At 42.1% G+C, this 27,810-nt stretch overlaps 3 protein-coding genes across 8 annotated transcripts; 1 reads left to right on the top strand and 2 right to left on the bottom strand.

The window, feature by feature from the left end:
* Nucleotides 1-445: 445 nt before the first annotated feature.
* On the bottom strand, nt 446-3,499 carry NDUFB9 (NADH:ubiquinone oxidoreductase subunit B9). Of its 2 annotated transcripts, none has more exons than XM_064154272.1 (4): nt 3,408-3,499; nt 2,864-3,056; nt 1,015-1,128; nt 446-712 (listed from the first exon to the last, which is right to left on the bottom strand). In XM_064154272.1, the coding sequence occupies exons 2-4, from the start codon at nt 2,987-2,989 to the stop codon at nt 581-583; spliced, it is 372 nt and encodes a 123-aa protein (XP_064010342.1). In that variant the 5' UTR covers nt 2,990-3,056; nt 3,408-3,499; the 3' UTR covers nt 446-580. The 2 variants fall into 2 exon arrangements, with proteins under 2 accessions (XP_064010342.1, XP_064010343.1); XM_064154273.1 differs by having other exon boundaries at nt 3,396-3,481.
* TATDN1 (TatD DNase domain containing 1) lies at nt 3,487-18,918 on the top strand. Of its 5 annotated transcripts, none has more exons than XM_064154270.1 (12): nt 3,487-3,611; nt 4,984-5,049; nt 5,626-5,675; nt 7,041-7,104; nt 7,942-8,085; nt 8,188-8,230; nt 11,950-12,035; nt 12,154-12,194; nt 13,008-13,084; nt 13,758-13,828; nt 14,719-14,845; nt 18,423-18,674. In XM_064154270.1, exons 1-12 carry the CDS (start codon nt 3,590-3,592, stop codon nt 18,523-18,525), a joined length of 894 nt encoding a protein of 297 aa, XP_064010340.1. In that variant the 5' UTR covers nt 3,487-3,589; the 3' UTR covers nt 18,526-18,674. The 5 variants fall into 5 exon arrangements, with proteins under 5 accessions (XP_064010340.1, XP_064010337.1, XP_064010338.1 ...); XM_064154267.1 differs by lacking the exon at nt 3,487-3,611 and adding an exon at nt 4,390-4,615; XM_064154268.1 differs by lacking the exons at nt 3,487-3,611; nt 18,423-18,674 and adding exons at nt 4,510-4,615; nt 18,718-18,918.
* Nucleotides 18,919-19,180: 262 nt separating this feature from the next.
* RNF139 (ring finger protein 139) lies at nt 19,181-26,276 on the bottom strand. The gene is made up of 2 exons (XM_064154266.1): nt 25,931-26,276; nt 19,181-21,234 (listed from the first exon to the last, which is right to left on the bottom strand). Exons 1-2 carry the CDS (start codon nt 26,109-26,111, stop codon nt 19,412-19,414), a joined length of 2,004 nt encoding a protein of 667 aa, XP_064010336.1. The 5' UTR covers nt 26,112-26,276; the 3' UTR covers nt 19,181-19,411.
* Between the last annotated feature and the right edge of the window lie 1,534 nt (nt 26,277-27,810).

Below are 27,810 nucleotides of genomic sequence, written 5' to 3'. Positions count from 1 at the left end.
TAAGACCTATTGTTTAGGCCTTTCACCAGCTTAGTTTCTCTTTGCATCCACTCCAGCACCTCAATCTCTTTCTTGTATTGAGGTGCCCAAAAACTGAACACAGTACTCAAGATATGGCCTCACCAGTGCTGAGTACAGGGGGATGAAATTTTGTCTACTTCTCCTGGTCACACAATTTGATACAAGCCAAAATACCATTGGCTTTGCCACCTGGGTCACCTTCAGCTGCTTGTCCATTAAAAACCTCAGGTTCCTTTCTGCTGGACAACTGAGAGCTGCAATAAAACTTGCTCCAGTGTCGGCACCCCTCTGTGACATAAGTCAGAGTGCTGACATGAGCCTGTGAAGAAGTACACAGCATGTATTTTAAGTCATCTACTCCACCCTGTACCAACTGTCTGCAAAGTGTGTGCACACTGTAGAAAGAAGAGTAGGTTAAAAAAAATAGCCTTCTCTTTTGCTTTATTTGGCTTTATTTTGTAGTACTTATCTTTGTACTAGTTTGAGTAGCATGTGGTCAGCAACATGTTGACTGCCTATAGAAGACGGGCTGCTTCAATTCTCCCATGAAATGCTGCTTTTACATGGGCATTTCACGAGGTCTTGTAACATACTGCCACCACAGGGGAGGCAGATGCCCTTCCTTACGAGCTGGAGGCAGAGCTTCAGTTCTTGGACCATCAGCTGGAGTTTCTTCCTCTAGCTGCTTGAGCTGGAAGACAAGATGTAAAATTGCTTTAGTACATAAACGCACATCTACCATAATGCAGTTTCAGTGCCCAAGCAAGCACCAAGCAAAATGAGCTCCCACTTCAAAAGAGAAGAAACAGCCTTTAAGAAGCTGCAACTCTGAGATCTGTGTAGGCATTTTAAATCAATTTCACAGTGGCAACGGTTGCCATAAAGCTGACTCTAAGACCACAGCAGGCATTCAGTAATTTTCCCAAGAACACATCTAATGTCACAGAGAACACCACTCTAAAAGGCTTTACTTTGCAGTAAGCAAGCACTGACCTCCTTCTCCCAGCTTTCCTGCTGCAGCTTCTTCCATTGCGCTCGTTTGGCAAAGTAATCAGGATACATTGCCTTCTCAGAAGGATGCCAGAAATCTAAGGCCCATTCAGGAACCTGTTAAAGCGAAACAGAATTTGTAGATATAATTTTTATATATGAAATCTGATAAAGAAAATACTATAAACTGGATAAAGAAAATACTATAAAACTTCATCATTAAAGAACTACCTGACTATTAAGTGTCAAGGCATTACATGGCAGAGATCAGTACTTTTAATCTTGACTTAGGAATTCCTGACACTGTAGTAACAATCCCAGATCATTTCAGTTTATTCTAATGTTCTCAAAATAATTCTAACAGGTGGAGGATCTCATTTCTTGCTCCTCCCAAAGGCAACAGGAGAGATCCTTTTCTCCCAAGTACTAATTTAGTCATCAGAACCTTACAGCTCATTTCTGCTTGTCTATAACTACTAAAAAAATAAGTGGCCTTTACGATCTTGATACCAGTCTGGGATGTCTGGTCACAGTAGAAAAAAGGCAAAATGTAAAATTCTGCAGCTGTGTATCACTAAATGTTAACATTTTAAAGACAGGAATGTTTAAAAAAATAAAAAACCCAACCCACAAACAAAAGCAAAACAAAAAAAAGACAAATGGAAACAAATCAAATAGGAAAAAAGCAAAAACAAACCACACCACAAAACTCCATCAAATACCCCAATTCCTAAGAAAATAAAATGAAGTTGCTCCAATACTGTCACTCAGCTAGAGATATTTACACTTACAGGTTGCTGCTGTGATTCTCAGCACTTGAGTAGTTGCTAACTGAACAGAAATAGCAAAGCTGCTAATAGCAACATAGAAAAACACACACTCCCCACAAACAACAATTAAACCCATCAAACAGCCTGAGAGCTCAAAACTGCATTTTGTCATAGCATCCACAATGGACACTCACTGATACACTGACAAGCCAAGTCCTTGTGAGACACATTTTGTTAAAAGCCAGTTTTAGCATAGTGGGCATAGAGGACGTAATCAGTTCCTATTTCTACATGAAGGCTAATCTTGACCATTTATTACTCAACTGACTTTTTTTTGGTCAGAATTCTCTCACTATTATCTACCACTAAGGCCCACAACCTTGCCATAAGCTGAATCCTTCTCTTCCCTTTTCACTAGCGTTCTTTTTTCTGCCTATGATAGATGCACATCAGACTGTTCCTTTTACATCACTTCCTATGCATAAATATTTGATCAGTTTTGTGCCAGTACTTTATTAAAATTCAGGAAAAAAAATCTATGTGTGCATATTCCAAGTTAGTATTCACTTGCTGTATAACAGAAGAGCCAATAGCAAGAAAGAAAAAACCCTGTGTTTTGCTATGAAACCTGCTCTACTCCTACACAGAACAACCTAGGATTTAAGAACTTGTCTAGAAGTGCTTTAGATTCTAAAAACACAGCTTCGTTTTTAAGCACAGAACCTATCACAGCGATGCACATACCTGGCCCTACAGCACACGGCTGGAAATAGTAGTTTGTACCATTACTCAAAATGCTAGAACAGAGGAACCGAGTGAAAAAAAAAACAACAGCAAAGCTGAGCAACGTCCACTTGAAAAAGAGCAGACGATTACCCCACTAAAAAGAGGCAAATGGCACGCAGGCAGACCAGCAAATTCCGAAGAAGTAGGCCCGTTTCCCCCACGGCAGAGACAAGATGTTCAGAAGCAGTACAATACCAGAGCAGTAAGATACTGATGAGGCAAGCTGTGCCCCTACAAAGTCACTAAAAGGACAGTAAGGCAAGTGCAGGAACATAGAGTCTTGCAGGGCACCTTACCTTGTAGCAGTCGTATCTCTCATAGGCAGTGCCTCCAGGGGAGTCGGGGAAGATGTACGGCTGAGGATGCTGGTTTGCCCAGAATTCCTCCTCCCCTGCCCTCAGCAGCTCCGTAGCTTTCACCATATCCTTTATATCCTTGTTCTTATCAAAACGCTCTCTCAGGAGACAGGCAAAGTAGCGGTACTTGTCTCTGCAGACACGGGCAAACAGAGTTACGTACGCTAAAGGAAACCACTAACCACACAGAGAATCAAGGCTTGGCAACCTCCGCAGTCACCCCTGTGCACAGACAGGGTTCGGCCAGGAACCTCGGCGGAGCTCCTGCTCCCACACCGCCTTTTTCTATAGCGGGCACAGGCAAGTAGCCCTCGAGCCATTTTCCTCGCCCCTTCAGCCAAGCCCAGGGGGGTCTAAGGCAAAAGGACAAAGCCCAGTCTCAGCGGGAAGGCCGGCCCCTCCCTGCTGAGCGCGAAGCTGCGCCTCTGGGAAGGCCGGGGCTGCCCCGAGCCCGCCTCCCCTCAGCGCTCACCTGTAGACGCACCAGGACTCCAGGTGCCGCAGGGACTTCTTGTAGAGCCGCAGCACCCGCTGCTGGTGCGTCAGGTAGGCCGCCATGGCCGCCGTCCTAGCGCTCACCTTCGCGCGGGGCACCACGGGAGGGCGGAGCGCGGCCCCAAGCGCAGGCGCCTCAGTGCCGCGCCGGTCGCCGCCGCCGCCGCAGCCATGAGCCGCGCCAAGTTCATCGGTGAGGGGAGCGGAGGGGTTGGGGCGTGGGGACGGACGGTGCCGGGGGGTTCCCCGCCGACGGGCTGGTCACCTCGCCCTCGGTCTCTCCGGATCTCGCTCGTTGCGGGGCTGAGGCAGCTGTCGCTACCTCCGCTCACCTTGCGTGGGGAGCGCCACCGCCCCGTCCGTGAGGGGCTGGGCGCGGCGGGCGGGCGGCGTGGGGCGCTCTGGGCACGGGGCTTGTCTCATCCGGGGCTTGTTTCATCCAGTGCTTGTCACTTCTAATCCCACTCGCTGTAGCCGGGACAGAGATGCGGCTGCCTTTAAGCCTACAGAGAGTACTTAAGAACGTTTCTGCCAGTGTTGGGGGCTTAATATAGGGCCCCGAAGGGCTGCTATGTAGCTCCCGAAAGCTGTCCCTAAAATAGGGGGTTCCTGGGGGCCTTTTTGCTTTGCCTTATTGTTTCTGGTTCTGTGGGATTGCATGGAATGAGCAAAAAGGGGGAAAATAGTATTATTTTTAGGAAATTCTACTGGAAGTACGTAAGTAGCTTCAAAGCGTTGGTTCAGATGGGAGTCTTATGGGAGGCAGAGCGTTTAGTTACCTGATCTAGTAGTAGGCGTCTCTGCTCACAGCAGAGAGATTGGAACAAGCTCTAACATCCATTCCAGCCGAAACCATTCTGAATTCTGTGATTCTACCTTGGAAAACTTCCCCCACCGCTAGAAATTCTGCTAGAGACGTGTTCTGTGGTACCTGCAGGGGTGCTTGTTCGGAGCCTGTGTTTCAGCCCTTGGCTGTGGGGCTGAGGCTCGGGGAAGCCTTGGGAGCCAAGTGAGGAAGGCTTTGCTGGGGCGGCATCGGTTAGTGACTGCAGCCTTTGCTGGGGCGGCATCGGATGGTGACTGCATTGCAGGTTTTCTTGTTTGTGCTGCTGTCCAGGCTGGATGGTCGTGGGCAAGGGGAGGAACATGGGCGCTGTCATGAAGCAGTCTGCTGCTTCTGCCACCTCTGTAATGACAGTAGGTGATATTGCTGCATTTTCCCCTCCTTGCTTGCTGACTGAAAAAATCTTGTATTTTCATGTGAAAAGGAAAAAATTAATTGCAGTAAGAAGCATATATGCATTAGCTTTTATTATGAGGGCAAGTCTTTTGGACTCAGAGAATAAGCCTGGAGTTGCACAAAAGGCCCAAATTCTATTTTTCTATCACTTCTAGCATGAGTATGCACTCAAGTTACACAGGTAAACTTTGTGCTTAAGCTTTGTGTGGCCTGTCAGTCAATGTGGTAACTGGGGACTGTTTAGCTGTGCTTTCCATTATTTTCTCTAGCTAGGCAAAGCTCAGAGTGACTGGAACATCTAATTTCTATATTTGATTTTTCATAGATATTGGCATTAACCTGACAGATCCTATGTTTAGAGGAGTCTACAGGGGAACACAAAAACATCAAGGTAAATGGTTTTTTGTATCTGAAAGAAGAAAGTTAAAATGGAAGCCTCTTGTTCAGAAAGTGAGGTTACAACTTTTCCTTTCTCCTCAGAAACTGGATGCTTGTGAAGAAAGTGTGACAAAATAGTTTACTTGTGCAAAATATGCTTTCTGCTACTGATTTGCTATTAAATTGTCATACAGGTAACTTTGCTTCTAGAGCAAAATGGCAAATTGCTGGTGTATTTGTGTTAGGATTGCATGGAAGAAACTGATACGACAGTTATGAACAATGAGCTCTCAAAGTATTGCACTGCTTGGTTGTAGTTACTAATAATTAATGATGATTTTTTTTTCTCACGGCCTTTAAATATAGGTATAAATGCAGAGTCTACTAAAATATGTTAAAAACATCCATTGACTTCTTATGCTTAAATCAGATTTTAAATGTGTTATTGTGTTCTAAAAATTAATCAAATGTGGCTTATTGTTCATGATAGGCATGTTGACTGCATGAAATGAATTTTTAGTTGAAAAATAGTTTAATTATGCTGTGAAACCTTAAGTTCTGTTTACAATATTTTTGTGAACTTCCACAGATGACCTTTTGGATGTGATAGAGCGAGCAGTCAAAGTTGGTGTTAAAAAGGTAATTTATTCTAATAATGTTCATTTAATGTTTTAAACTGCTTTCTGATACTTGAATTTTTGGTGCTTAGTACTAAAAAAATTCTGGAACTTGCAGTGGAAAATCCAACAGTGTGAAGCAGCAGTGTTCTGTGCAGAGCATTGTCCTTCACTTGCATAGAGTCATTAAATGCTGAATATTTAAGTTTCATGGTATCATATGTGATATGTCTATAGAATTTCTTTTGTATGGTTTCAACAGTGATATTCTCTGCAGTCAAATAGTATGTCATTTTCCACGTTAGTGTATCATGGGCAGCCACTTCTGTCCCTAGAGATTCACTCAACAGTTACCACTACTGACCAAGACTCTTCTGGTAGTAATTGTTTATACGTTTATATGTGAAAAGGAAGTAAGTAATTGCAGAAGAGCAGAGAGTGCCCATAAATTCTTACAGCTGAAAAATTGGAATGTCTGCTAATAAGTGTTAGCTTATGTGTATTTAAACTGCATCATTCTGAGCAGTTCTATAACTATCAGCTTGAAATTGTTTTCAGCAGCAAATTTCACCCCCTTTACTTTCTACTTCCCTAGAAGTTTGTTTATGTGAGACTATTTCTGGTTTTCTGTATAACTGCTGAGTAATGGTAGTTTTTTGGTGATGTTTTTCCCTGTGCTGTATGACACCCAGCTAATCTTATCTTTACTTATCCCAACTGTATCATTGGAGAAGTATATCCATCTCTAGTGGAGCATACTGCAGAAATGTCTGACTTGGTGCTGACCAAGTCTGCTATACAGCATATGTAATGATAAGAGTTGTCCGAAGGCAACATAGTTTGGATTTATTAGGATGTAAGGTGCAAGATCTTGCAAGTGATGCTTCAGAAAGCACTGTAAGTAACAATTCTGGAGTCATAATCTTCAATCTTAAGGTAACAATAAAAATCAGAGCCAGAAATTCTCAAATTTGTAATTCCAATCCTCATATAGATGCCTTTGATTTATCTGTGTCCTCAAGTCTTGTTTTAGGTGTATGGGACATTTTAGTTTCTCCACCTGTAATAGTTTCTGAGTATCATTTCTGAAATGCAAAGAAAGTTGATTCAGTCATTGTCTAATGAAGTTAATACTGCTGGAGGTGGATATATTTTACTCATTTAATGGTGTAAATAGTGTAGAAGATACTTGATAAAAAACCAGGGTTTGATACTTAGTGTGTTTGCTTTCTCCTGAGGTTTGTTACTAGTTTATGAAACTTTGTCATATGCACATTGTGAATTGTTTTGTGATATTCTGTCTAGATTTTTTACTTACCTGAGTAGTTTTGTAAACATTCTGTTTGATGCTCAAAGAACATACTGACAGTACTTTTCTTCTTCCAAGTTTCTGATTACAGGCGGAAGTCTACAAGATAGTAAAGATGCATTGCAGCTCGCGCAAACAAATGGTATTTAAACTTTATGTTGTCAGTCAGAAAGAAATCTCCACTCTCAGTATTAAGGATTTAAAAATTACCTGCCCCTGGAGGTTCTTAGAGAATCTCACATTAAAATGAGAAATGTTTCAGAATGAGATTAATGCATTCTGTGTGAGTTTCTCTATGTTGCTCTTTTGATTTTGGAAGATAAAACCAGAAGTCACGTAAAGCTTCTGAAATAGGATTTTGTGACAAGGCTGTCTTGTAGAAATGATCTGGAATGCCTGTGCAGTGTGGAATGTGGTTTTGGTGGGTTTGGGGTTGGTTTGTTTTGTTTGGTTGGTTGGTCTGGGTTTTGTGTTCGTTTCTTTATTTTTACTTACCAATCTATCATGACAACAGGTGTCTTTCTGTTTAAGGTAGTCGGGTAAATCAGGCTAGTTGTTGCTTGTGAAATGCTGTAACAGCTAATGTAGAGGCAAGCAATGGGAATCACGGTCTGCAGATTTTACAGCTAGCATAACCTGAGGCATTTTGAGTGAAATGTATTTCCAAATGATCTCAAGAGGTCTTTTCCAACCTTGACAACTGTATGGTTTGGTGAGGGCAGCTCCACACTAATAATTCAGCTTTGAGTTGCAGTTTTGGAGTATTCTAAATAGTGTTCTCGAAAGAAGCATGCACACGTTTGCACTGGAGATACTCTGACATTTTAAAAGCAGAAAATAAGTGTAATAAAATCATCACCAAGCTAAAGATGTTCAAAGGGAGTTGTCTTATGAGCAATAAAAAGAGTTCAGATGTAGATACTGTTTATACGTTGTGTACTTTTATTTGTTAAAGCTTTCTGATGCTGTCTTGATTTAGACATGTTTTACAGTACAGTTGGCTGTCATCCTACCCGCTGTGGAGAATTTGAGCAGACTAGCCCTGAGCAGTATTTATCTGAATTAAAGAATCTGATTGAAAAAAATAAGACAAAGGTAATAGCAGTTGGAGAATGTGGCTTAGGTAAGTGTTGTCTTAGTTCTTCAATTTTTTTTCCCTCTTAGACATACACTGAAAAATCCTAAAACACTTAAGTTTGGGTTTTTTTGTTCTTTCTGTTTACAGATTTTGATAGATTAGAATTTTGCCCAAAGGACATCCAACTCAAGTAAGAAATTTCAGATGACTCTAAATTGAATTGTAGCAACTTACAGGAGTGTTTCCTATCTTGTGTTCTACTGTCTAATGTTTTATCAGGTTTGCAGGGTTGGCTCTGGGGTTTTTTTGCAGTAATGGTACTGTAAAAAAAGACACCTATATTCAAGTAGTGCTGTGTGCTGAATTTTGTTACCAGCCTGGTGTTGACTTATGTCTTTTTCTGTGAAAGTGGTCTGAATCTGCCTGTTTCTGGGTGTGACATATGTTTATTCTTGCTAATATTCAACTCTCATAGGCTCATGGGGAGAGTAATATAACTGTGTGAAAGAATGATTAGGTTGTTGATTGAAAGACATGAGGAAGGGAACAGAACTGTCAAAAAGTGTAAATCACCAGTGTTAAAAAAAACTCTTTGTAAGGGAGGTGTTACCTGGAAGCAGGTAATTTAGAACTGTAGAGATCTGTGTTTTGAAGTAATATGTATGCACCACAGGTATTGAATAGAATAGCTAGCAGAGTCTCTAATGTCAGCCTGCATTCTTGTATTGAGAACTTCTGGCTGTACATAGGGAACTGACTTGAAATATGTGATAAATTCAAACAAAGAGGGTGGTGAATGAATTGCCCTTGCCTGTTACTGTTCTGAGTCAATTAGTCACTGGGGGGCAGTAGTTAGTTGTTTTTTTTTCTGGTTGCCGACGTAGCAGCAGGTAATTTCATAATGCTGTAGTCATGCAGTACAACGTTCAGCAAAGTGGGCAGAAAGTTTTTTTTCTGGTAGAATGCAATGTACAGTTCGACAAAGGTAGACAGCTTGGAGCATAACTCATTTCTTTTCTGTGGCTAACTGCAACATTGGTGAAGTATCTTCTTAGGTTCCTTTCTGCTCTGATGTTATTGGGAGAAAAACAATGTATCTGATTTTCCCCATCTGAAGAACTGTAGTGAAAATTTTTGTTCTGATAAATTCTACTGAAATGGAGTGTAATGAAAGAGGTGACAGGGTGGAACTGAAATCACTTTTAAAGTGTTAGATGAGTCCTTTCTGACTGAGTTTGATAAGGACAGAAAGTGTTTATCTGAACTATTGCAGTGAATTATATGAAATACACAACTCTAGTTTCTCAAATCAATTTGGAGGCCCTTCCTGGAAATTGCTGCTGGGAGGAGGTGGTTGATGAAAAAAGAAAGCAAGAAATACAAGGGAGCAGAGAAATCTTGAAAGCCTCAGGACAAATACCTGCAAACGTTGTATTTGTAAATTCTGTGTTTTCCAAATAGACATCTTTTCTTACTCATCATCTTCCAAGTGCTTATGTACCATGGTAAGGTTCTGGAGTTGTCTTCCTTTCTGCTAGTTGAATGCTATGAGCTTGGATATAGTCTGGCTTTTATAACCTTTAACAGATTGGATGTCACGTTTTGCACATTAAAATTCAATGTATGCTTGATTGAGTTAAAAAAGGGAAGGTGAAGTATGAAATGCAGGGGGGCAGGTCATTGGTTTTCAGCTGGACTGTAGGTCAGGTGCTATAGTCACTGGAATAGCTAGCAAGCATCTGCAATTAGCCGTAAAAGAGAGGTATGGTAGTTTCCCAGCGAGTAGTATTGGAGCATGACCTCTCTTTTGTTTAATGTTTAATCATGATTTTCTAGTTAGTTATACTGCATTTTTGTCTGGATAATTCTCACCTGTAGATGATGAACATGATTTCTTTTTTTTTAATAAAAAACCTAATAAAAGGTGAAATTCCTATGTTGAAGTGGCCCTGTGAACATTTTGGCTGGAGATTTTCTCTGTTCCTGTAACTTTTCCAACAGAAAATGGTGACTTGACTGGCAGTTAGATAAAGGTACTGCCTTCATAATCATGCTGAAGGTCATATAAATGGACTGATAAGTATATAGAAGTTTCACTTGTGCTGTGCTACTGGGAGAGGTTTGTGGAGCCTAGCAACACAGAATCAGGTTTCTTAACCAGATGTAGGGGATGAACAAAATCGGATGCATTGTTATTCATACATGAATCCAGAATTGTTTGTATAGGGGAATCCTACCTAAGCAAGGCCTATTTGCTCCAGCTTCTTTAGTGTCTTGATCCCAACTCTGAAAATACTACAGTATTTGAACTTTATGGTCAAAGCTAAACCTGCAAACAACCATGCAGAAATAGTTTCAAACTTCTTTGCTGGGAAGCAATGTAGAACCAGCATATATTGAATCACTTTACTGACCCAAGGGAAAGTTTGTTCCTTCAGCACTGGATTAGTGTGGTTTGGTTTCCTTCTGACTGACTTTCTTACCATTCTAGTCATTCTTGTTTGGTTTCTTTGTGCCTTTCCAGGATTTCTCTCTCCTTTTTCCTCCCCTTTCTCTTTGACAGGGCAAGTAGCAACATATGTTTGATTTCATTATTGTTAGGAAGGGAAGAAGTCTGAGTTGCTTTTCCATTTGTAGGGACATCAAACTTTGCATTTTCATGACCATTACCCTTTTCAAAATGAGATGGAACTTGGCAGTAAGTTACTTAAGGAACTTTTTGGCAGCTCAGTCTCTAAAATTTAATTTCTTTATGAAACAAATTTGATTTAAAGGAAAAAAAAAAAAAAGAAAAAGCCAAATTATCAAGTAATTGTACCTATTTAACCAGAACAGCAATCATGAGTTACAATTAAACAAACTAAACTAAGCACAGTATCCAGACTACAAGGAAGATTCAGAGTAGTTGTAATTAATTCTCCTGAATTTGTGTTATTTTTTAACGCTACATCAGATTTCTGTTCCACCTGTCCCGTCTCAAAGCTCTGCATTGAAAAATAAGGAAGGTAACTTTTATCAGAGAAACAACAACATGTAATATTCAGAAAATAGTGAAAATTACACAAACCAAAATGATCAATTGATAATGCTTTGGGTTAGTTAAAAATTACAAGTGACAAGTTAGTTCAGTGCTAACTAGTTTCTTTTGGAAACTGCACTGGCTACCTGGTTACGTTCCCTCTGCCCATGGTCTTATGTCTCTTCACAGGATGACTGCCTTGCTGTTACTGCTCCTTCAAAGGGAATACTAGGAGTAGAAATGAGGGATAAAATGGGTCCAAAAAAAAATGATGCAGACACACAAAGAGAGGAGGAAAAACAGTGGAAGACTTAGAGTGAAGATAACAGGCAGAAGTAAGATGACTAATATTGGTGTTTGTTCCACCTCACAAGAGGAAAGACCTTCATGGGAGGGCAAATGAAAACTTACGGTTGCTATTTTACAGGACAGCCAGCTCTGACACAGCTTTGGACATTCTGAGCTTATAGGAATCTGCATAGTCCTTCCCCAGTCATCTTGATAGCATTTAAAAGGGCTTGAAACAGTGGCTCGTGTGATCTACATTCTCTTATTCCTGACAATTCAAATCTTTCCACAAAAATCAGTTTCTTTTATTCATTTTTAAATAAGAGTGAACTCCCACACTATGCAGGAATACAAGCTTGAGCACATATATATGTGTGCATTCTTCAGTGCTGATCCTCCTGGCCACTTCTTACCTGTCTTCCAGCATAAATCATTACTATGTGAATATACCTTGAGAAAGGTCTTTCTGATCCCTTCACAAATGAGAGCTTTTGCATGGCAAATCTCTTAATTTTCTTGAGTTCTGGAAGTAAAAAGCTTTCCTATTGTTTTTATTTGATCAAACACTGAATTTCTGTTCAAAGGTGATTTTTATTTCACAGGTATTTTGAAAAACAGTTTGACCTGTCAGAACAGACACGACTGCCCATGTTTCTCCACTGTAGAAACTCACATGCTGAATTTTTAGGTGGGTTTTGTTTGAGAATTTCATATTCAGACCAAATAGTGCATATGAAAAATCTGGAAAGGTGAGTCTTTCACCTTTGTCTGTTATAAAACTGTCTTAACGTTTTTGTTTTTCATAGACATAATGAGGAGAAACCGAGACAGATTTGTAGGAGGGGTGGTAAGTGTTATCATTCATTTTTACCTACGTATGTGAATGCTCTTGCTGAATATGCAAGATTTTGTTTGTCATGGAATGAGGACAGGCTTCCTGTTCTATGATTTCAGTTATTATTGATTAATAAGTGGTTTACAGTTCCCTTCTAGTACTTTTCCTTGCTTACTCAACTGTTTTGCCTTTTTTACAAGGTGAGAAGATAGGCCGAGTAAAAGCTCTATAGCTGATATAAGCAGTTTTTCTTGGCCTGACAGAAAGACAGTCAAAGCACCTTAAAACTGACATTGGCCTTTTCCCAGTTCTTTAGTGTCTGTAACTGCCGTGCACTCAGACCACAGATTATATAAATCCATGTTCCCAGTGGCAGCTGTGACCTCAAATATTTGCTTCTGATATTAGACAACTTTTTCAAATTAGATCCAGATGTAACTTTCAATTACTTTGTCTTTTAGATACTCAAGTCATGTATTTTAATTCTATAGTGTAGCAGGAAGAAAACTTCGGATGAATGGTTAGCAATGCTTCTCATTGTGTCAAGGGTTTCTGAAAGTAATAAATACTTGGCTCATTCTAGTCTATTAACATCAGACCACACCTCCTACATACCTCAGTCCCCAGATTGCACTCTTTTCTGTACAGTGCCTGCTAATAAAATGTGGGAACCACTTCTATTGCTATGTCCCATCATTAGGTTCGTATTGATGTGCAGTGCATACTATCCAAGGTGTTTGTGATGCAAATAAACTAAGACACACTTATAAATTTCGAATGAAGTATGTATATTTGTACGTACATGACTGTCTATAAATGTTCTAGGTACATTCCTTCGATGGCACGAAGGAAGAAGCAGCAGCTATAATAGATTTGGATCTTTATATTGGAATAAATGGCTGGTGAGTTCTTTACAAGAAATAAAGCTATTTTGAAGTATCAGCTGCTTTCTTTAAACAGTGAAGTCACATTTTCAAAGCTCACTAAGCAATCATCTGACAGATTTAGAATTGCACTCACTCATCTGCTACCTATATAAAGTTCTTTATGAACAGGTCAGTGAGTTAATCTAGTCCTAGGTCCATTCTACTAACTTCAGGTCAATCCCTGTTTGTAAATAAATAGTTGTTGAAGGTGGAAGTAGTCCTTCTGAGAAGTGTTTAAAAAGGCATAAATTCAGGCTGCCAGGTCAAATCTGTGTAATGCAAATAGAACTTGAGCAGCCTCATCTACTGGTTATGCAGTCTGAATTCTCAGCAGTCATCTGGCCAAAAGCCAGGCAGCACCACTTTAGAAGCTGCATAGACTGCTGAAGCCAAGCAAGGATGGGCAGTGCAGGCAGTGGGTTCTGCAGGCTTACTAGGGTGAGATGGCAGCACGGAGGAACTCTTCCACTGTTCTCTGTAGAGTCAAAATTTGCAGGCAGTGCTTTTAAGCCAATTTTATTCACTAACAAAATTACTTGCGAAGCTCCCTCCCTTTGCTGCAAAACATTTAGGCAAAGTAATTAGTTCTATACAGCTTTTCTGTTTGTTTTTTAGTGTGGGTTTTTAAACCAAACTCTGATTTTTCTAGTTCACTGAAAACGGAAGCCAGCTTGGAAACGCTGAAATCAATTCCTAGTGAACGATTAATGATAGAGACAGGTAAGGTTTTATATCTTGGTCAGTTTGACTTTAATACTTTTGGGCAACAAGATGTGCTTCTGTAGCAATGAGGCAGAATCAAGACCTAGGAGTTAAGAGCAGGGTAAGGACTGTCTGTTCCTCCTCTTTGGAAAGGACTCCAAAAATTCCTTTTCAGCCTTCTGCTGGAAAGACTAAGCTGTCCTGTCAGTGTCTGACATTGCAGGGGAAGATCGAAGGACAAATTGACACACCTAGATTTTTAAATGCACCCAGGTGCCAGAATCCTGCTTGAGTATCTGTTAAAATCTGGCCGTACACAGGGCAGGGGCTATGAGTTGCCACAGGCAGCAGTAATGGTGTTTGGAATAAATGGCTCCTGAGAGAGTAGGGCAGAGTGCTTGAATTCCCCTCTTGGCCTAATGAGGAGTGACTGTAATTGACTGACAAGGGCTGTCTTTATTTTTGCACGTTCATTTCAAGTATTAAGTTGCTGTCAGTTATACAGTATTGTAACTTCTGAATCTCATGAAGGAAAACCACAAACTGCCCAAATCCTTACATTTATTTTGCACATCAAGTGAGATTTGATGAAGTATGCAGGAAGTTTCCTTGGAATGTGTGCAGTATATCTAGCTAACCATAACATGTCGGAGGGCATTAGTGCTATGTACTATTATTGCTGATCTTACTGTTTTTAATACAAAATCCTGAAGGTAAGATTATAAACATTCAAATGTTATAAAGATGTTAAATTGCCCAAATCTGTTAAATTTCATTTTGAATTGAAATTGCAATTGATTGCGAGAACTTTTGTCTGTGGAAGTTGACTAAACTATCTCATGCTTTTCACAAACAATGGCATACTCTTAATTCTTTCTTTTCCTTTTTTTTTTTCCAATTGAAACTAGATGCACCTTGGTGTGGAGTGAAAAACACTCATGCTGGATCAAAATACATTAAAACTACATTTCCTACAAAAAAGAAATGGGAGACAGGACACTGCTTGAAGGACAGGAATGAACCCTGCCATATAATGTAAGTGTGCTGCCATATAATGTAAGTGTGCTACCATACTGTGATTTAAAACACCTCAACTCTCATAGAGGAAAAAAATGGAAAAAAAAACTTTACTGAAAGTGCAGTAAATAGATATTAACTGTAAATGCATTAAAAACTTCTGCAAGGTATTGCTTTATAAGTAAAACTTAAGAAATCTTAATTTTCCCACTTCAGTAATTGTGAATGTGAAAAGCTTCCTGGCTGTGAAACTATAATTGTTTTTACTGGAGGGGTTAAACCCTGTAAAGTAACCTGACTTTGGATAAATTTCAGTCAGTTGTTCCAGTTATTTTTAGAAGGATAGAGTCCAGGGGCTGGCAGCCCTCCACAGTGGCAGCCCTCCACAGAGGCAGCAGTGCTGAGACACCCCTGTGTTCCTATCACAGTGCCTGGGATATGAGCTGCTGTCACTTAGATTTGCTTAGGGCCATTTCTGCATTCTGCCTCTGTGCTTAAAAAACTGATTTGTGAAGTTTAGAAATGAATGGCAGCCACCAATGTAGAGAATAGTGACAGAAAACTCAAGAGACTTATGGACAGCTAGAAGATACAGAAACAGCGTTCTGCCAGCATTTCACACACTTCCTCACTGAGGTGTGAAAAGCAGGAAAGCATCACTGGTTTAGTGAGAATCTCCATTCAACAGCACTGAGAGGTGAAGTGCTTGAATTTTCACAACTGTTGCTGAAGTCCAGACAGAGTTAATGCCACTCCCAATCACCTTCTTGTTACCAACTCTGTAAAGGAATTTGGGAAGGCTGCTTCTTGCAGTACAGCTGCAAGAATGAACGAATTTTCAGCAAATAAAGCTCAACTATACCTGTCCAGGTACAAAGCCCATTTATTTGATCAGAAATGAGATTTATTTTTTGGTTTTGCTTTGAGGTCTGTGTGTTTCTATGAAAAACCTGTAAATAACCTGTTTGAAATCAGCTTTTGAAATACTGCTGAGGGTAGCACTAAAGAATCTGGATACTCAGCAAAATGACATTTAATCAGTTTGGGAACTGAAGGGAATTCTGATGCTTTGGGAAATCCTGCAGAAACTTAAAGAGGGTTCATGCTCAAAGTATAGTTTAAACTTGCGTAGTGACATCTCATAGTGTTCAGATATTTTATGCGGAGATGTTGGTTTGTTACTCTTGGAAACTGAGTTTTAAACACACAGCACACAAAGAATGAAGAGTTCTTTCAGTATTTTAAGTCCTTTTGGCATCAGTGCATAATTTTGGAGTAGAGGAAAAATAAAAGTGGAGAACCTCTAGTGTTACTGAGTAAAGCTATTTCAAGCAAGCCTTGGTGTGTGTTAAGCATCTCCATGTCTTTGCTGCCTTTGTTGTAGCTTTACAGAGCGTTTCAGAACCCCAAGAACTGGAAATGCAGAGACTCTGTCCTAGAGCAGTATACAAATGCTGTATTTTGGCTTTCTTCTATGAAACAAAATCTCGTTGAGTTCATCTTTACTTCAGAGTTACTGTCCCTGTATAAAAAATTAATTATAACCTGTACTAATTGTAGATAAGATTAATGTAATTCCAGAACCTCTTAAACAGCAGGAAGAATTCAGTATGGTAACTAAGAATTTGTATTTTGTGACTTCCAAAGTAGCAAGGGCTGGTGTGAGGGGACATTTACCCTCAGGCCACAATTATATTCAACGTTCAGGATATATATACACTGTCCAATACGTCGTCAGGAGAATTTTTCTACTTGTCTTTTGGTTTTTTGGTGGCATTGGACACCTTTCAGTTTTGATTTTCAGTTCATATTTTTCAAGCTGCAGTACTCCCCTCAGAAGCTACTTTTTAAAACATTTAGCCAAAAGAAGTGTTTTTTTTTCCCTCCTTCACCAATTCCATATTCATAGTAGTACAGTAACATGTAGCATCCTACGGTATCCAAGCAGGGATAGGTATGTAAGCCTGACCAAAGCTCTTCAAGGGTGAAATTCTCTGGTGTTTGTTACTTCCTTCTCTATGGGCCTGATCTCACCCCATCTCATCATGAACATCCCCTGAACTCAAGAAGCTATTAGGCTGCAAAATACAGTAGTGGTCATGACATAGGCTAATTCTGCACTTACACAAACTTGCATTCCAGTAATTAAAAGATATTTTTTCCACTCTGTCTTCCTCAAAAAGAAGTTTAACAATTGCACACTTTGGAGCAAGATGAAAAAAACAAAGCTGTGAAACATGAAAACTTGAAGTTCCCATTAATAGAATCATAGAATATTAGGGGCTGGAAGGGACCTTGAAAGATCTAGTCCAACTTCCCTGCTAGAGCAGGATTGCCTATCACACAGGAACACATCCACACAGGTCTTGGATATCTCCAGAGAGGGAGACTCCACAACTGTCCTGGGCAGCCTGTTCAAGTGTTCCCTCACCCTAACAGTGAAAAAAGATAATTCCTCATGTTTCTACGGAACTTCTTGTGCCTCAACTTCCACCCATTGCCCCTTGTCCTGTTCATCACTGAGCAGAGCCTGGCTCCATCCTCTTGACACTCACCCTTTATATATTTATAAATGTGAATGAGGTCACCTCTTGGTCTTCTCTTCTCCAAACTAAAGAGCCCCTGCTCCTTCAGCCTCTCATAAGGAAGATGTTCCTCTCCCTTAATCATTTTTGTGGCTCTATGCTGGACTCTTTCAAGCAGGTCCCTGCCCTTGAATTGAGGAGCCCAGAACTGGACACAAGATTCCAAATGCAGCCTCACCAGGGCAAAGTAGAAAGGGAGGAGACTCTCTCTCAACCTACTAACCACACCTCTTCTAATACACCCCAGAATAGCATTGGCCTTCTTGGCTACCCCTTGCCATGAAGTTGAAGGATTTTTTTCTACTGGGGGAAAAATTGAAGCATTAAGTGTTTCAGGAGCTGTACAGAATAGTCATTTTTTTTTCAGAACAATTGACACAACATAAAATAAGTACAGCAAAAAATACTGTGGCGTGGTTTTCTGTTATTTAGTGTTACAATATTCATCCTTTTTTTTTCACTGCCTTTTCCTGGCTCCTATCAAGGCTGAGGCCCTTTCAAATTTGAATGTGCTCATTTAACATTTACTGCAGCTATATGAATGCATTAATATAGAGAATGGGGAAGTAAGAATTAGTTACTTTGGCAGTTACACTCTCTGGTAAGGCTATACCTGAAATTTAAACTTTGCCATAGACCAGTTTATTCATAGTGCAGCTTTAGCCTTGAAAGGCTAACAAATTTCAGCCTGGAAAAATCAAAACCACTGATAAAGACACCCACAAAATGACACTTTCTTTGAAACAGAAAGCTGTTTAATTACCTCCACGTAAGAGTCAAAAGACCAAAGATTAATCTGTACCAGTGAGCCACCAGTATTCGATGTGAAGGGAATGAGTTAGTGACTTTAAAAGTGAAGCAATTTGCCTATCTGGGCACTTCATCCTGCTGCTCTCAGCACTAATTTTAATTTCAGGTTAATCTTAGTGGCTTGTAAATATACATGCAGCAGTCTTAAGCCTATTCAGTACTGAGTTTGATTCCTCTAATATCAACCTTTCTTTTTTTAGTCAAATACTGGAAATAATGGCGGCAGTAAGAGAAGATGACCCACTTGAGTTGGCCAATACTCTATATAACAACACTATTAAAGTCTTCTTTCCAAATATATAAAGTTGTTCTTCTGACATTTATTCAGTGCAATTTTAGTGAATATATTGAAAAAACTTCATCATATATGCAAATTTCTTATCAATGGAAGCCAATGTGTAGTCTGTTTTGGGTTTTTTTATGGTACAAGATTAAAGCTGCTTGTGAAAAGATGGTCTGCATTTGTGCAGTTTCTCAGCCCTGTTTCCCTTTCAGGATCCATTTAAGGACAGCCCAAGTTAGCAGTTCTTGTTAATACCTGTATGCGGACCAAGGCAAATACCAGGCTGCTGAGGTCACACATAGAGCACTTCAAGATACTGCTGGTAGACAGGAAGGGTTGAGCACATCAATGGCATGCTTAACTGCAGCACCAGGTAGCTTAACAGTTTCCTCTTTTGTTCCATATATGCAAATGTTACAACATTACCAGACTACATTTTTCTCCTTTAGAAACACAGCTCACTAGTTTTTAAGCAATAAAGCTCTGCTAATACTTAATTTGTAAGTAAATCTGCTTTGGTTCAGGCTTTTAATTCATTATTTGACCTTCTAAACAGTCTGTTTTCACTGGTGTTTTCATGTGCATTTAGAACTCAGTGATTGGGGATTACTGGTATACAGTCTTTGGCACAGCATTATCACTATGTCAATTAAAGAGTGTTTTTTTCCAACCATCTTAGAAACATGTGAAAACATTTTATTCCATGTACAATAATGTACATAAGTTTAAGGTGGTCGTGAAAGAGACCAGCAAAAATTAGAGGTATATTTACAGTAGCACACACCACAGTAAACAACCACCATTCACAGATTCAACACTGAGATACTGCTGTTGTGCTTAAATACAATAACTACAAAGTGATGCTTTTATTCTGTTGAACTCAATCTGAAACAAATACCTCACGGCCTAAAGGGCATCTTGATCACCAAGAGAGTTAGAGTCAACATTAACAGTCTCATTCAAGTGCTGGGCCACACAGTCACCATTTTCCTCATCACTATCAGAACTGTCATTGTCATCATTTAGTCCATTTTCAGCATCAGCACCTGCTTCTGCAACCTGTACAGGATTTTCATTTGGTGCCACAAACCCGTTGTTATTAGAGATATTGGCATTTTCCTTGTCCTCAATGTACACTTTCTGATGGCACATCGGGCAAGTGTCCTGAATGTACAGCCACTTCCGAAGACAAAGTGCATGAAAGTAATGGTTGCATGGAGTAATACGAGCAGAGGTGGTGAACTCATGGTAGCAGATTGCACAGACATCATCTATTTCCTGTAACCGACTTCCTTTCACCTCTGGAAGTGAGTTTATCTTCTTAACAGCAGTTCGGCGATTTATGAAAGTCTTCCAGCCATTCTTGGCTTGCAAGTAGATGTTAAAGTATGCATGTAGACACATCATGCAAGCACGGATCTTGCTTCCTGACTCAAAAACCATGGTGTAAGCTCCATTTCCAAACATGATTACTCCAAATATAAACTCAATTATGTTGCCAGTTGAACGAACATAATAGACATAATCATCAAGTTTCTCCCATAGCACATTATAGTAGCCATCAATCATAAACAATATATAAACAGTAATAGAAACTATTACTTTTAGGCAAAGCTCTACACAGAAGGCTGTAACTGCAAAAAGCCAGGTGTTTAGTGCATAGTGGTGCCAGAGGACGTAGCTGAGCAAAACTGGAAGGATGAAAAGGCAAGCGGAAACAAACAGTACAGGGAAGTGTCTGCGGAACGATGACACGTGGGAGGCACTGAGAGACATCAGCACAGGGTCTGTCATTCCGTGGATAAAATGCAGGACTGCGGTCAACAAAAGGCACATGTTGCGACTGAGGCGAACTAGGCGTTCGTCTGGCTTCAGTCCACTTAAACCAGTCTGCAGAGCCAAAATGAAAAACAAGACAGGTGCTACAAAACCAAGCCTTTTGTCATCCTCATCAGTTGATCCGATGAAGGCCAAGATACCCAGTCCCAAATAATGAGCTATTGAAGAAATGACGGCACTCATGCCTAACACAGTTAAGGTAGAGTCACAGCCACTTATGATCAGACTGCAGATCAGTTCCCAGCAGTTATCCCATGATATCAGGAAGAATTTTTCTTCTGCGTTAGTTTCAGCCATCTTTACAACATATGTTAATACCGCAGCTTGCGCCGTAAGCCTGGTTAGCCAGAAGACACGCAGTACAGCTGGAAACCGAATCCTCTTCCATGTATCTTCCATCAATAGCTGTAATCCATAAATGCGATACATGTGCCTCACCAGCAGATACACATACCGCACCGAGTAATAGAACCACTTCATCTTCTTAACTAAAATGACTGTGGTATTTAGTGTCAGAACTAGGCCTGAAATGAAAACTAGTATCTGACGGACATTTAAAGGTAACTCAATGATCAAGCCAATTACAGGAATCAGTATATCCAGGATGATGAGTTGAGAGTATATGGACTGCACATTTAGCAATGTAACATATCCAATTCCAAAGGTAAGCTGAAGGATGGAAAGTGCCATCCATAGCGAAGGTCCTTTATGCGGGAAGATCTGAATCCCAAATGCAGCAGTGTAGTAGGCACTGTAGAAGTTTATGTGCAAAGAAGCATAGTAATTCACTAACACTGAAGTCACAGCCAGCAGAAATGCAGAGGCGATCATATAAAACTTGAAAAGTGCTCGCTGTTGTAAGACCAGAACAACACTGGATACAAAGACACCTGGAAACAGATTGAAATTATTTAGTTCTCAGCAGATATTCAACAGACTTTAACCTATTAGGTACATTTATTTAATGTATCACCTCCCAATCAGTCGCTTGTAACTTTGCATTACCAGCAGTTCCCCTTTCAGGGAAAAGAGAGTTAGCGTTTACATTCAGTGCCTCTGCACTGCAGCTGCAACACAATGCCAAGACAAGCATTAAGCCACAATTACTCTTGGGTTCATCTGCAGTTTCAGACTACAGCAGTGACAACTCCAAGCCTTTCAGCCTTCCACTTGAAATCTTAAGAGTAGATACGTTCTAAACATAGAAAATAATTAACAGATACAGCATCATCTTTACAGGTAAAGCTAATAAAAGAATGAGTAAATTTTACTACATCCTTGAGCAGAATACTCAACTACAGATGTCCGAGCTTGACTACTAAAGATAACAGCCACCAAAACAGTTAAGCTAAAACCTCTAATGGGGAAATAGTGGATAACTGCTGTAGTTTACTGGGGAGAGGGTACTGCTCTTCCAGTTCCCTTACTTTTTCTTTCATTTCTGATAAACTATCAGATTTAGATCCTGAAATTTCTGTTTGCTAACATTTCCCTCATGCTGACCATGAACACTCTACCTGTCACAGCATCTGTAGTACTTTGGCATTACATTTATGATCTTGCAGTTAAACTCACTGCGTTTCATCACTACATAGGTAAGGACTCTGCCATAACATGTTAAAAATTAAATTGCACTTATCACTAGATTCACTCCCTAAAACATTTTTTCTACACGAAACAGACTGCCTTTGTGTTGGGCATCTTGGTCTGCTTCCAGTCTATACAGCTGCTTACTCATACAAACCAGTTTGGAGAGATTTCGATTGCTACAACTCACATTTGATTGTAAGTTGCTTTCAGTCTCTGTACTAAAACTAATGAAATCACAAGTAATCCTCTTTTGGCTGGAGGATAACGTCCATCTTTTCTGACGGCTGTATTTTAGATTGTTCCAAATCCTCCATAATCAAGTGTTAAAAATATTTCAAGCCATGGTATCTTGATCACAGGAATAAAAAAAACTTGCCAAGAACCAGCATTTAATTTCACCGGTAGCATTTCCAGCTGCTTGTATTGAAACTGCCCTGAACAACAAAAACACACACAACCACCCACCCCAGCTTGGAGGACTGGAGAGGAGAGAGGATCAACATGAATCAATAGCAAACAGTACTCTACAAGGAAGTTAATGCACCTTAACAGTATTCTTTGCCAGCAGTACTAGCTGATATAAAAACATTTTCCTTAACTAATCATTAACTTAGTAACCTTGTGAAGTGGACTGAAGAAAAGCCTCAATCAGTTTTCAGAAAGTGCCTTGTGGCACAGCTCCTTTCTAAGAAAAGCTGAACATTATATAGACAACTTCCATTAAAAGTTTGACAGTTTTGCTGCTTTTTCATGCACACCACCATACACACCTATGGGAAAGCTAGCACTGCAAGAGTTTGTACTCTTTCTTTTCTCACAAGTCACAGAAAAGACTCAAATGCCTGGAACAAGCTCATTATTTACATAATTCTGATCATTTGAGCCAAATGAGATGCATTTTGCAGTAAGCAGGCTGCTCTGAAATACGCCTATTAACAAAAGCTGGTTCTCTTTGTTGCAGATACAGGCCTGTATTTAGATACTACAGGTCATTCTAAAACACATTTCACACACAAGACATCTCTAAAAACAGTGCTACAGTCAACAGAAAAGCTGGACCTACTGGTTCCTTTAAAAGGGGTCTAACAGAAGGTAAAGCATTTCTCTGTGAACACTTGTGTGAAAAAGTCAAGACCTGTCTTGAAAGAGGAGATGAACACTCCTCTGCCCTCATCTACATTTATGTCATTCAGTTCACCTCACCAGATGAGCCTTCTCCCTGTCCTGCAATGTGTTCCCCACACAATCGTGTATTACCACTGGAAATGCTGCAGTCCCCTTTGGTAAGATTGTCTCACATTCCTGAATAATACTACTGCCTACCTTTACTCTTCCTATATATGGCACTTCATCTACAACTGCATGCACTATGGCCACCAAATACAGCATTTAATCAAACCATACAGCTTTAATTCTAAAATAATGCGTGTTACACTGAATCCCTCCCTCCTTTTTTTTCCCTTTAACTCCTGCAATTTGTCAGTCTCTACTACTAGTAGCACACTACTACTTATTTGACTTTCAGCCAGTTGCATGGCTCCGTTACCTTTATTTAATCATGTAGAATTAACAACTTCATTTTTGCCCTAGCCCCAGCCATTCTTTTTGCTTCTGCATCTTTTTTACAGACTGCAGTATTTACACCAGCTTCTGTAATTAAGTGTCCCCACTAAGGAGGAACTGCTGCCTGAGGTACCAGTCCTGGGGGTGGTGGTTCTGCTGGAAGCAAGACACTTCAGGAAAAAAAAAATTGCAAAAGATATGCAAGGCAAATGTTGTGCTGGAGACAAAGCAAGGCTAATGAAAAATATCAAAGGAAAATTCTGCTCCAGTTGCAGAAGTTGGGTCCGTGCCTTGTGTATCTCCTACACACTTGTGTAGAAAGTGATGGGAGAATCAGACTAAAGAATCCTGCAGTAAAGCTCAGAAATCATACAGATATCTGTTAGCATTCCTGAAGAACTGCAATGGCAGAATATTTCAGAAAGTTATGAAATCTCTCCAGAGCTACAGGCTTTGTATCTAGAGGACAAGCTCTGCATTTATACTATGCTAAGTAATACTGTGCTACAGGGAAAAAAATGGAGCAGTCCTTCAAAGTCTGCAAATGGTAACTAAAAGGGCAACTATTTAAATACAGAATGATCCAAAATAAATACTTCCATTTATCTTAACAACAGCAAAAATACTGTTGTGTGAACCACATGGAAGGTCTCAATACCATCTTTAAGTGGTTACATCCCAGCTTTTCTTTAATTTTGGAAGGACAATAACCACAGACTGCTTGTCTCAAAGTACAACGTAAGTCTGTCAGCATAAACTGTTCCCAAAACTCTTCTACAGGATACAAGGGAAGCATTACCCACTCCTTTCCCCAAGCCTTTCTGGAAAAGTGATCATATAAGTGCAATACTGCAAAGTGCCTTAATCTGTTGATCCCACATTTAAGCGAGATCATCAAATAACACATCCACCATGAGATTAATTTCAAGGCACTTCATACAACAACTGATCACGCAACGAAGGGCTCCTAAGATTAAACTGTTACAGCACTGCAAGGTAATTTTTAAAACCAGGAATGATCAGTGGGAAGCACTCCAGCACATCCAGAACTGAGAAACAAAGGGTCAAGAAAATGAGAAGTAGGAGGAAGAACACCTCCCTCCCCATCAGAGCTGTGGGTACCACCTGCAAGGCCAGTCAGGAGCAACTCAGCCTTGCTGACCCAGGCATCCTTTACCAAAGAAGGAGCAGACCAAATTAGACACCTGCTTTGGCTTGCCACTTTCTCCCTTTGCTCTACCTGCTGTCTCCTTACAGGTTATCCTTTACTTTTTCCCCTCTGCACCTCATCAAAGTCATCACCGTTAACAATTCTCAACTTCCAACTCCAACACTCATACCATCTGTGTACTTTATTTTCTACTATGAACATCAAGAAAAACCCCACAAAATTAACATGTCACAGGCCTGCAAAAATCTCTTGCTGTACTTTGGATTCTCCTCTTCCTTCCTGTCTCAGGACTCTCAGCTCCACATGATACACAATGCAGCACCCCTGTACAGCAGTTTACAGCCTGGGGCTCCAACCCCGTTGAGGTTACTTAAGAACCAAAGATAACAAGTAGTGCTGAAAATAGTATCACCTAGTTAGAGCAGTGATTTTCAGTCTTCATCCCAGGGAAGCAAAAAGTTTAAAAATAACCATCGGCAGGTTTCAAGAGATTGTTCTTTCGTTTGGGAACCAACTTCCCTGCATTTCTGAACTGCTGTGCCTAACCTATGGATTTAAGGGCTTATTTCGGCAAGACATCGCACCGTTCAAAGTGCTCTCAGAGAGAAAATACAGCATGTATAACCACGTAGTCACATGCAGAGGCAGCCACGCCCGGAGCGGGCCCGAGGCTGGTCCCCTGCACGCCGTGCCGAAGCGGGGTGATGCTACCCTGGCGAGGAAATGGAGAGAGCGGGCCTGTCCCCTCCGGCTCGGGCACAGCGCCGGGATTCGGCGAGGGACGGGGGTAGGGGTGGTGTGGGGAAGCGGGCACCGAGCGGGGACATGCGCCGAGGCTGGCAAGAGGAGGGAAGGGCGGTGATCTATCCCGATCAGACGAGAAGGAACTCGGGGAGGGGCGAGCCCAGGGCGGCTGAAAGACGGCAGGAAGGGGTCAGAGACAGGGGAAGGTGACGGGAGGAGAGAGACAGGCCGCGACACAAGCGGATGCGATGATGGGCTGCGGGCACTGGTGAGAGCAGCAGCACCCATGCCTTGCTCGCAGACGTAAAGAAAGCCAGCAGGGGCAAACAGCAGCGGCGGAGAGGCGCGGGTCCTGACCCCTGCCCGGCGGGGCGCCAACCCCGCAAGGCCGGAGCTGCGCATGGCGGCGGGCGGGAGTCAGCCCGTCCCGCGGCGGCAGGGGGAATGGCGGCGGGCGGGAGTCAGCCCGTCCCGAGGCGGGAGGGGGAATGGCGGCGGGAGGGGGGAAGGTCTCTCACCCAGCAGCCGCAGCAGCACGCCCAGGAGCGCGGCGCACAGGGAGCCCCCCGGCACTGGGGACGAGTTGAAGATGGCGTCGATGAGGAACAGGCTGGGCACCCGCAGCGCGACCTCCAGCCCGGCCCGTAGCCGCGGGCCCAGCCGCAGCCACGGAAGCCGCGGAGGGCCCGGGGCCGCCATCCCTTGCGAGAAGGCAGCCAACACCCCCCCCTATCCCGCCTCTTAAAAAGCCAAAAGGGGCAGGTGTGGGGAGTGGAGGGCGGGCGGCGGGCTCGTTACCGTCCCGCACCCGCCGCCCGGGCCCCCCGCCGCGCCGTCGCTGCCTCCATGTTGCTCTGCGCTCTCTCGGCAGCGCCGGCCCCAACCGGGCCGCGGGGGCGGGGCGGCGGGGCGGGGCGGCGCGGGCGTCACGGGCGTCCCTGCGCGCGGTTCGGCTGCGGCGCGCGCTGCCTGCGCGGGCTGAGGGCAGGGCTGTGGGATCCGAGCCCAGCGGAGCTGCCGGGCCCGGGAGCCAGCCTGCCTCCGGCGCGGGGGCTGCGTGAGGGGAGTCCTCACGGGGAATCCTCACGGGGTTCCTCGCTGGTGTCCCTGAAGATGGGCGGCGTGTCCAAACTTCAGGGAAGTGGGAGCAGTGATCGTTCTGGGCGGCATTCCCAAGGCAGCACGGGAGCTCGGCCTGCCGTGCCTTGCTCCTAGGAGGGTTCCCCTTTCCACTCGGGCGTGTGCAGCAGCAAAGGGAAAACAAACAACCCTCACCATGTGCCGTTAACGTGAGGGATACGCATCGCCTCGTTCGGCACGTTGCCAAAGGCACTGCTTCGCCGGCCTCCTCCCTAAGAAGCCTGTATGCTCCTCACACTCTGTCCGCCGCCTCCCAGCGCCTGCCCCTCTCGGTCTTTCTGCTGTCAGCCTTTGCCGGCTGTTCAGTGACTATGTCACCTTGAAGGATACGCAGAGTTTTCTTACTTGGTGTGTGATGCAAAAGCCTGCTCTTAGGCGGCGTACAACCATAGAATCATGGCAAAAACGCGTTTCGCTTCTCAGGCATCTGCACAGAACCCACAGATCAGGGACTGCTGGAAGCTCCGAGCTGACTCGCTTTGGAAAAGGATAACTCAAAATGAAATGCCAGTGAGTAATCAGTCCATCTGAAACGGAGGCGTTGCCCACACCTTCGCTTGTGCGACTCTAAAGCAGGTTTCAGGCCACAGCTGCGAGCGACGTGTTGGCATCGGCCCTGCTGCCGTTTCCTGCCAACGCCTGCCTCCAGCTTCACCTGCCCTAGCCCAGCCTTTTCATGAGTGACCAGCTCATGGCTTAAGTCTTTGGAAGTCTTTCTAGTATTTTCGAAGGATATTGGAACAGTGAACGTCAGTATTGCACAGGAGCTTTCCTAAGCAATGCCCCACGCGAACAAAGGCAGAAATGTTGCCAGATTGCTAAAGGATTGTATTACAAAATCCATGGACATGGCCAGAGTGCATGTTTTAATCGCACGCTGAAAGGCACAACTCTGACCTAGTAAGTATCTCCGCTCCAAATAATAGAGGTTAGGGTTTAAAATGTGAAGTGTTAATTCTACTTAGGTTTGAAAATGGCTTAATCACAGTGACTCAGGCTTATCTGAATAATTTTTCTCCTAAGTATGAAGCCGCTGGATGTAAATGAAATTATTTAATTGGAAATGAAAAGCAATGTAAATCAAACAGATCTGGGTACTTGGTAATTCCCACTAACGAACACTGAATTTATCTGAGGTGTGATTTCAAGTAGTCAAGAACTTAAAAGCAGCATTTATGGGAATGGAATTCCCAAGGCCTTTCCGACTTCACTCAATATCATCAGTAAAGGGACTCTTAAATCTGTTTTTGCAGCACAG

The sequence above is a fragment of the Pogoniulus pusillus genome, chromosome 14 (assembly GCF_015220805.1).
Source record: "Pogoniulus pusillus isolate bPogPus1 chromosome 14, bPogPus1.pri, whole genome shotgun sequence".
NCBI classification, from domain to species: domain Eukaryota; kingdom Metazoa; phylum Chordata; class Aves; order Piciformes; family Lybiidae; genus Pogoniulus; species Pogoniulus pusillus.
Note: the sequence above shows the minus strand (reverse complement) of the source record. Positions and strands in the feature narration are given on the sequence as shown.

Coding starts and splice junctions, on each gene's coding strand:
- NDUFB9 (XM_064154273.1), bottom strand. CDS start 3,481: ATGGCGGCCTACCTGACGCACCAGCAGCGGGTGCTGCGGCTCTACAAG. Junction 3,057..3,395: donor GAGTCCTGGTGCGTCTACAG/GTGAGCGCTGAG, acceptor CCGTGTCTGCAG/AGACAAGTACCGCTACTTTG. Junction 1,129..2,863: donor AGAGATACGACTGCTACAAG/GTAAGGTGCCCT, acceptor TCGCTTTAACAG/GTTCCTGAATGGGCCTTAGA.
- TATDN1 (XM_064154267.1), top strand. CDS start 4,492: ATGGTGACTGCATTGCAGGTTTTCTTGTTTGTGCTGCTGTCCAGGCTG. Junction 7,105..7,941: donor GCAGCTCGCGCAAACAAATG/GTATTTAAACTT, acceptor GTCTTGATTTAG/ACATGTTTTACAGTACAGTT. Junction 8,231..11,949: donor CCAAAGGACATCCAACTCAA/GTAAGAAATTTC, acceptor TTTATTTCACAG/GTATTTTGAAAAACAGTTTG.
- RNF139 (XM_064154266.1), bottom strand. CDS start 26,111: ATGGCGGCCCCGGGCCCTCCGCGGCTTCCGTGGCTGCGGCTGGGCCCG. Junction 21,235..25,930: donor CGTGCTGCTGCGGCTGCTGG/GTGAGAGACCTT, acceptor ATCTGTTTCCAG/GTGTCTTTGTATCCAGTGTT.